Raw genomic sequence first — 8,993 nt, 5'->3', positions numbered from 1 at the left:
GGGGGGGGGGGAGGGTGAGGAGAATGGAGGGGAGGGGGGACTGGCAGAGGCTTCATCAGACAGTGGTGAGAGGAAGGAAAAGAGGAAACGAGAGAATAGAGCCAGGAGGAGAGAGGGGAGGGAAGAGGAGGAGGGGGGGGAGGGAGAGGGAGGAGGGAGGAGGGCTCACCTGCGGCTGGCCCGCACACCTCCTAGGAGACTTTCCTTGCCACTAGGGGGAAAGCGAGTGTTCAGGGCACCAGAATCACCCCATGTGGATGGAGGTGTGCCGGCTTCCCCCGGCCCCCCCGTGACCAGTGAACCGCGGGCCCCCAGCCCCTGCTGACCCCCCATGGAAGGAGCTGGAAGGAGGCCCCCCCCCCACGACCCCAGCCCCGGGGGAGCGGCTGGAAATGGGCAGGTTTCACGTGCCTTTGAGCAAATCACCCCGCCGTCGTGAGGAGCCATTTCTCCATCTTTCCCGTGGGGAAGCAGGCCCAGCGCGCTGGGAGGAGGATCCAGGAGAGTTTGGGTGGCAGCCGTCTGGAGATGAACATAAACTCGGGGGCCCTGGCAGCGGGCCCCGCGGCCCCGAGAGCGAACACCAGCACGGTCGTGGACGCGTTCTTTTTGCCACGTTGAGTTGGACAAATAATACACGTTGATTGTTTCTAGAAACTTCAGCTCCCGCCCCCCCCCCCCCCCCGCGCACAGAGACTGCGGAAGAGCCGCCCCGCTCGCCTGTTGATGCAGCGAAATTAGAATGCGTTGAAATTAATGTTTTTTTTTTTTAAAAAGTAGAAAACCCAGGAAAAAAAATCGCCTTCCACATTATTTCCGGTGCTGTGGAAGGTGCTTTAGCTACGTCGTAACATAGAAATCAACGCGTGATTATTACACACCATAAAAACACAAGCAGGTGGGGAGCAGGCGCTGCTCTCGGGGCGCCCAGGCCGCCCCCCACGCGGCCTCCACGGTCTTTCCCGTGCGTGGACGCGACGCTTGGGTTCTGAGTTTTTGTTTTACGTACCCGCAGTCCTGCTGCCGCTGCTCTGCCTGATGTTATTAATCACGTGACTTCATGTCCCGGGCGGGGGGCGGGGGGGGGACACTCACCTCGCGCGTGACTTTGGGGCGCCGTCACGGCGGTTGGTGTGAGCCAGCCTTGTCGGGAAGGCGAGCGCAGGGAATGGGGAGCCCCGGGGGCTCGGGGGTGGGGGGGCCCGGGAGTGATGGCTCCCCCGTCCCCGTGCCCCCCCCCGCCCCCGCAGGTCATCAACGCCATCGAGCAGGACTACCGGCTGCCGCCGCCCATGGACTGCCCGGCCGCGCTGCACCAGCTCATGCTGGACTGCTGGCAGAAGGACCGCAACAGCCGGCCGCGCTTCGCCGAGATCGTCAACACCCTGGACAAGATGATCCGCAACCCGGCCAGCCTCAAGACCCTGGCGACCATCACCGCCGTGTGAGTGGGGCTGGCGGGGCTCATCCACTGATGGCTGGGGGGGGGGGACCCCGAGACGCCTTTGTGCCCTTGCTCTAAATATCCCGGGCTGTGCACAGACGGGACGAGCCCCGCCCGGGCCAGCATTCCCGAGCGCCGCTGCGGGCCGCTCGTGCGGTGGCTGCGGTCCAGCCGTGTCCTCAGAGGCCGGGTGTACAAAATGAGCGAGAGGCACATCCCCGGTCCGCGTGCGGCGTAATCAACACTCGCGTGGGCGCTGCGGGCTCACGGTTCGGGGGCCGGCCACGGCAGAAGGGGCGGGGAGGTTCTTTCTTCGTCCGTGGCTGGAAGCGGTAGAGCACCAGCCTCGAGCGACCAAGCCCAGCAGGAGGGGCCAGGCCCGAACCCGGGACCCGGGGCCGGCGCAGAACCCAACAGACAACACGTTAGAAGAGCAGCAGACCCTGTCAGATGATCACGAAGATGCAAACGGGAACCTGAGCAGCCGCGGAGCCGGGAGGGCCGCGCAGACGCCCGAGGGAGGGGCCTCAGCCCGCTGCCTGGCGGGCTTCCGGGAACCTGTGGCTGGAAGGAAAGAGGGGTGTCGTAAGCGCCAGGCGCAGGGTGAAGGGCAGAGGGCAGGAGGCCAGGGCCAGTGTGCTGGCAACCACGGGGCCACCCAGAGACGATTTCCACGCCAATGGCGTCTTCGTGACAGAAAGCTAAGATAGCGTCTTAACTCACCAAGGGCTGCGCGGAGGAGGAGGAGCCGCGTCTCTAAGACTCGGGAGAGGGTAGCGGCTTTGTGAGTCAGGGAGGGATCAGGTGTGTCCGGGTGCTCAGGTCTACCGTAAGCCTGTGCTACAGAAGATGGCTGTGGGGGGGGGGGGGGGGGGGGGTCGCCCCACTCCCCGGAACGGAGGCTCTTACCCCCGAGCTTCAGGAGGTTGTGTTGAACTACCATACACACAGCTGTGTTTTGAAAGGACTGCGTCTTTAGATGGGGAACCTTCTAGATTGGAGTTGATAAAGGAGTCGAGGTCCCTCCCGCCTTCAACAAATGCTGTGTCAGTCCGTGAGCGCTTGGCTTTGGAGGTGGAAGGAGGGAGGGAAGGAGGGGAGGGGCCAGCCCAGGGCGCCACGCCATCGCAGATGCGCCCATCCACGTCTCCGCGAGCACGCGCTCACGCGCTCTTCCGTCGTCCCAGGCCTTCCCAGCCCCTGCTCGACCGCTCCATCCCAGACTTCACGGCCTTCACCACCGTGGACGACTGGCTCAGCGCCATCAAAATGGTCCAGTACAGGGACAGCTTCCTCACCGCTGGCTTCACCTCCCTCCAGCTGGTCGCCCAGATGACGTCAGAGTGAGTGACGGGATCGCTCCCCCCCCCCTCCTCCCCGTGGCAGGCGGAACCTGGGCCTCAGAACTCTGTCTCTGAGTGAACCAGGCGGGGGGGGGGGGGAGGGAGAGGGGGGAGGGAGGCAGGGGTCATGGCCCCGTAAAGACAGAGAGGGAGAGAGCTGGGGATCAGGGTGGGGCCCCCGAATGAGAGTTCCTCTGAGTCATAGCCTTATGTCATCTGCCTCATCACCGAATGTTTTCCCCGTGCCACTTATGTTGATAAAAGTCCACCCGTCAAAGAGAGCAACCAGATGGAAAGAGCACAGCCAGCCAAGCACTTTAAACAACACTGCAGGAGAAAGCGTTCCACCGATTCAGCACTAGCCGTGCTGTGTGGGGAGCCATTGCCGCACTTGGCTAGAACTTGTAAAGAAGCGCACATCCCTCCCCCCCCCCCCCCACACACACATTATTCACCAGTCCGCGGCTCCGAGAAATGGTCCTAAAAGATCCATGCAGTCGATCATTTCCCTTGGAATTTTCTGAGTCCCATCAGTTGTGGAAACTGTTAATAGTTCTCCTTGGGAGGGAAAAAAAGGGGGGGAGGGCACAGTCAAACTTAGGAACTACTGCATACCTTATCACCCTCCTGGAGACTCCCTGTTCTTAGGAGCATGCTCAAGGCCATGAAGAACCCTGAAATAAACCCGTTTAAAATTATTAAATACCATGGAACCATATTTTTGACAGTTTTTATTTATATGGAACTTGAAGTCGGGGGAATATTTATCCCCTTTCCATTCTCTCCATTCAATGGACCCAGAAATGACATTGATGCTCGCGGATGACAGAGCCGGGCAGAAGCCTGCTTTGTGTGGCTACCGAAAAGTTCGACATCCCTCTAGCCACGCATCGTACACACACTGTCCTCCAGATCACAGGCAGTTCTCGTCCTTTGCTGTGGGGAGCTTTATCAAACACCCCCAGCCTTCTGATTCACTGATACGTGGTGAGATCGGGGGCGGGGAAGTACTCTATACAGTATCCCAGATCATGCTTTGAATCCATGGCAAAATGCGGGAAGTACTGAATAAGTGGATAAGGGTTAGAGTTTGCTTTCTGCATTCATTGGAAGCGAGGATAATCCACTCCTAGCCCTGGCACGCGCACGCACACACACATAGAGGAACCTCATACCTCTCAAGCAGCAGGGCTGCAGCATGTCTTGACACCACCAGGGTAGGTCACGGTGGCCTGTAGGACACTTTTCCCACCGTAGAGAATCCATGGGTAGAGTAGGCAGTGGACAAGCACTCAGTGATCACCTGTCCCAGACGCTGGACTCTCGCCAGTGGAAACCTGGCCTCCTGTCCCTGCAGAGAAGCCATGTTCCTGAAGACAGGGCCATGTCTCCTTTCCCACTGCCATCTGCCTGCCCCCCGCCCCCCCCCGTAGTGTGTGTGTGGTGTGTGTGTGAGAGAGACACACACACACACACACACACACACACACACACACACGGGGTTTTGTCATGTGACTCCCCCCCTAGTATGAAGGAATCAAGTGAAGTAATTCCTCAGTCTGAACAAGAACAAGGGAGAAGACTAAAAGGAAAAGTCAAACTGAAAATGAAGGGATTTAGTTCAAAGGAGAACAGGTCTACACAGTATTGGAGCAATTCGGTTTTGTTTCTTGAGAGATGAAAGATAGACCAAAAAAAAATGAACAACTCGATAAAATAGATTTCTGTGGGGCAATTTGTGAATTCAGAATTCAAGCGTGCTCTCTCCAAAAGTATCTGCTAAAAAGACAGAGGCAATTTGACTTTCTCAACCAACTGTAGCCGTGTAGGGAGGTTGCCCGCCCCACTGGCAGACGCGTGAACAGGAGACACACGTGTTCCTGGACACGAGTCCAGCTCGGGTCCCCCAGGGTGTGTGCGGCACAGATTTCGCATACTGGGGTCAGCTGGCTTGGGGAAAACAGATCAGGAGCATGAGGAGAGTTCTGAGAAGAACCGTTGTCTGGGGTGGGGGGCGGGGAGCAGGGGACTGGGAGCCAGGTTGTCTTGTATCTGGAGCCCGCATCTCTCGTGACTTACCTGCTGTGTGACTGTGTCCACATCACTTCTCTGGATGACGCTCGCCTTGTCCGTTTAGCGCTTAGTAATAGCGCGCCCATCGTACTGGCTAGTGCCGAGACAAACAGACCCGCACACAGAAGGCACCGGGCCTCTTTCCAGCTCCCAGATGCATGTGGCCATGGTCGTGGCTATGTTGTCATCATCCCTGGCTTTACACTGCTTTGTTGACTTCCTATGAAATGCTTCCCTGTAATTTGGATGAAATAATATACGGCAGATGGTATGCACTTGTTAGCTAAGGAAAGGTCTCTCCAAGGTCACAGTTAAAACCAGGAACTTGTTCACATTGAAACTCACAACTCATAGATCAATCTTCTCCCGACACTTATCTTAGACATAGTTGTTCCATTCCTGCTTGGGAAGACTTGTTTTTAAGTTACTTTGAGTTCACCCTTCTAAAAAAAAAATGCATATTAAAATTCCGAGTCGGGAACTAGAGACTCGAGGGGAAAACATCAGAAGATCAGGTGAGCCCCACACCTTTCCAGTCACAGTGGGGTGTTGGCTAATTTAGGCAGAACGCTCGGGCACAATCCCTGGAGCCCTAAGGGGCTGTGCAGTGGGAGTGGTAGAGGAAATAGCAGAGGAAAGTCCTCAGTCCCCAACCCCTGGGGTCAAGGTGCAGGGGGGGAGGGGGAGGGGAGGGGAGGGGAGGGGAGGCACAGCCCTTCTCCCAGTGAAGGCTGCTGGAATAGTAACTGAGGGAAAAACTAACGGGGAGTTCCTGGAAAACTAGAGCTAGACTGATGGAAAGGGTAGCACGGATCCAGATACAGGGTCCTCACAAATGGACATGTTGACCTGAAACCCCTTTGTACAACTACTTGGAGATGATTGTTGGGGCTGGGAACATGGCCTAGTGGCAACAGTGCCTGCCTTGTATACATGAAGTCCTGGGTTCGATTCCCCAGCACCACATATATAGAGGTGGCAGAGTGCTAGCCTTGAGCAAAAAGAAGCCAGGGACGGTGCTCAGGCCCTGAGTTCAAGACCCAGGACTGGCACGAAATTAAAAAAAAGATGATTGTTCTTGAGGAGGTAACTCGGGCTACTTTGCCTTTGGTATGAGTTTTGATGTCTGAAAAGCTACCCTGACACCCAAGTGACTGCTTCTGTGGCTTCTCTCCCCCCCCACCCCCCCCACCCCAGAGATCTCCTGAGAATAGGAGTCACCCTGGCGGGCCACCAGAAGAAGATCCTGAGCAGCATCCACTCCATGCGAGTCCAGATGAGTCAGTCGCCCACCTCCATGGCGTGAGAACTCTGGCTTGCTCTCGGGAGGGCAGGAAGGAGGAGGACCCGGGGATGGAGGAGGGGCCGGAGGTGGACCACGGTGGAACGTGTCGGAGGCTTCTCACCCCGGAAAGACGTTTCCACCCGGGAAGAAGAAAGCGGACCTGTTGTCCCTCGGGGGGGGGGGCACATTCGAGGAGACGTGGTGGGGGACAGTCAGATCCACAGTCGTCAGGACAGAGCAACGTGCCATCCGATGGAAGCGGAGACGGAAATCCCAGGTCCCCGGGCCCCCCCCCGCCCCCGCCCCGCGTGATCGGGGCTCCCCACGTTCGCGCAGTGGGGCTGGAGTCTTCTCCTCCCATCTTACAGGAAGAAGGGAAGGAGGTACCGGGAAGAAACGAGTTCTGTTCGCATTTCCTTCCTCGCCGATGACGTTCTTTTCTCTCCTCTCCCCGCCCGCCGCCCCTCGCTCACCACGCGTGTGCGGACGTTTCTGCAAACAAAACCCAGCTCCTGAGTCTCCAGGTGTTGTTCTGTCGGTTGCCAAAGGACTCGTACTGACCACTGCATGGGGAACCAACCAACTCAATTAATGTCTTCATATTGAAGAAGAGATGTACCTTCAATTGAAAAACCTTGCTTTTCTTTTGTTTGCATTTTCTGCAAAAAGGAAAAAAACACACACACACACAAAGAAACCACAGATTGGAAACACACATAGAAAAACAAACCCTGTTTCAGTGTGCAAGAGCACACGCGCGTGTATGTGTCTGCGTTGTAAAATGACCGTGCTCGTTCGTAACAGATGCAAACAAGAACAAGAACTGGGAAGTTTGGGGTGTTTGCCCCCCCCCCCGGAAAATCCAGACGGGGCAGGACTACGGCATGGCTTTGGCATTGAATATGGCATTGGCTGCCCCGGTGGCTTTTTTTTTTTGGCTCAATGGGAAGAGAGGAGAGTTGGGGGGGGTGGGTGGTGGGGGGAAGGGAAGGGGAAGAAAATTCCAAATGCCAAAACTCTGGCGAGTTTTCACCTTCAGGCAGGAGGCAGGTGAGGGGTTGAGCTGGTGCGTGCTGGCCTGTTGGGCAGGGGTGCTGACTGACGTCTGAAGGAGAGGAGAGGGAGCCCCGCGTTGGTGGACGGCGTGGTCACCCGCCCGGAGCGGCGATGGCGGCGTGGGGGGGGGGGGGCTCCCCCTCACCTGGTGACTGGCTCCGGCCCCGGGCACCCGAGGGAGAAATGTTGCCATTGTGTCCGTGTTTTCTCTTTACATTCCTGATCGTGCCTCATCTTTCGATTCACTTTTGTAAATTCCACCTAACATCGAGATCGTTTTAATTTCTCCTCCTCCCCCCCCCCTTAATCCCCGTGCTAATTTTATCTGTCTAATTAAAATGAACAGAAGCATGTCTGGGTTTACGTCGAGTGTTGTCAGCCTGTGTGTCTCGGGGACTGGCCGATGTCCCTGGCAGCCATCTTCCTCCTCTGCGGGGGTGGGGGTGGGGTGGGCTCAGCCCCCCGACCTCCCTCTGCCTCCCCAAGAGGTGGAAATCTGTTAGAAAGGCCGCTGATTGCTGGCTTCCACCGCGCCTGCTCCCCGGCAGCTCATTCAGAGCACGTTGAAGGCGCTACTGGCCTTGCCCTTTACGTCCAGGTACTTGTGGTCTGGGAGCCCCGATTCTCTAGGGACGGGGCCTTCAAGGGGCTCCCAGGTCACAAGTACCTGGGTGGCGTCTCCTGCTGGCTTGGCGTCACCCTGAGATCGCAGGAAGGAGAGGGAAGGGGGGGCCCCCGGGTGCACAGAAGAAAGCCAGAGGGCTCGGGTACCTGAACAGAGCCCGAGCTCGTCACCCCTCCCCCTGGAGAACCCAGAGCAGGAAGCGGGGGGGTGGGGGTGGCCCGGGGTTCCATGTGAGGCCTCATGCATCTCCTCTGAGACTCTGGGCCCCGGTCCTTGGCCGCTCGAAGGGCGGGGTGGGAACCAGTGGATCTAATCTTAGCCCGCTGAGGCTTGAACTCGGGGCCCGGGTGTCCTCACTCACCTTTACCGCGGAAGGCTGGCGCTCTACCGCCTGAGCCACAGCTCCATTTCCACGTGCCCGGCGGGTTGACTGGAGTTCCCTGCCCAGGCTGGCCTCGAGCTACGATCCTCGGCTCTCGGCCTCCAGAGCAGCGCGGATTCCGGGCGTGAGCCGCCGGCGGCTGGAGCCTGTGCGAAGGGAGGGATTTTCCACGGTGGTCGGTGGCTTCCACGCAGGAAAACCGACCTGACGAGCGGGGTGTCGGCCACGCCCCAGAGCCAGGCGGGGGGCTCAGGAGTGATGTGCCGGGGGGGACCGTTGGAGTGGAGAAGCCCTGGGGAGCAGCCCAGCCTCCTCTGCCTTCTGGGAGACGGGAACGGAGCTTGTGAAGTCGAGGGAACCCAGTCACTCGGGCACCAGAGGTCCTGGGTGGGGTCCCCACATTTCCGGGGGCCACGGGGCTTGGCACAGCGCACCCCCGCCGGCCCCTCCCTCCCCAGTGAGGAGAGAGAGCCAACAGGGCCCCCCCCTCCCCTCCAGCTCCCCTGACTTCTACAAGGTGCTCGGGAAATGTGTGGCGACGGGAAGAAGTTGGAGCTGAGAAAGTTGAAGGAGACATGGCTCCACCTGGCGCAGCGGGCCACCCCGGACAGCGCCCCTGAAACCCGGGGCGCCCTGGGGATTCTGTCGGAGTCTCTCGATTGCTCTCATCTTAGCGTGGTGAAGTTTGAAAGCTTCCCGTTCAGCCCCGTCGGCGTCTTTCCCACACCGCGTCACCATCTCGGGGTCCAGCCGCCTCCCACCGACTGTCAAAGCCTCCTCGAGGG

The 8,993-nt window shown here is 58.5% G+C and overlaps 1 protein-coding gene across 1 annotated transcript in view; it reads left to right on the top strand.

The window, feature by feature from the left end:
* The window catches only part of Ephb1 (EPH receptor B1), a 193,043-nt gene extending 186,794 nt beyond the window's left edge, over positions 1 to 6,249 (top strand). Inside the window, exons 9-11 of the mRNA XM_048334449.1 lie at positions 1,251 to 1,444; positions 2,632 to 2,787; positions 6,058 to 6,249. Of these exons, the coding sequence (XP_048190406.1) occupies positions 1,251 to 1,444; positions 2,632 to 2,787; positions 6,058 to 6,166 (459 nt within the window). The 3' untranslated portion in view covers positions 6,167 to 6,249. The remainder of the gene's footprint in view (positions 1 to 1,250; positions 1,445 to 2,631; positions 2,788 to 6,057) is intronic.
* The last annotated feature ends 2,744 nt before the right edge of the window (positions 6,250 to 8,993 follow it).

Source organism: Perognathus longimembris, chromosome 26 (genome assembly GCF_023159225.1).
Source record: "Perognathus longimembris pacificus isolate PPM17 chromosome 26, ASM2315922v1, whole genome shotgun sequence".
Classification (NCBI taxonomy): Eukaryota; Metazoa; Chordata; class Mammalia; order Rodentia; family Heteromyidae; genus Perognathus; species Perognathus longimembris.
Note: the sequence above shows the minus strand (reverse complement) of the source record. Positions and strands in the feature narration are given on the sequence as shown.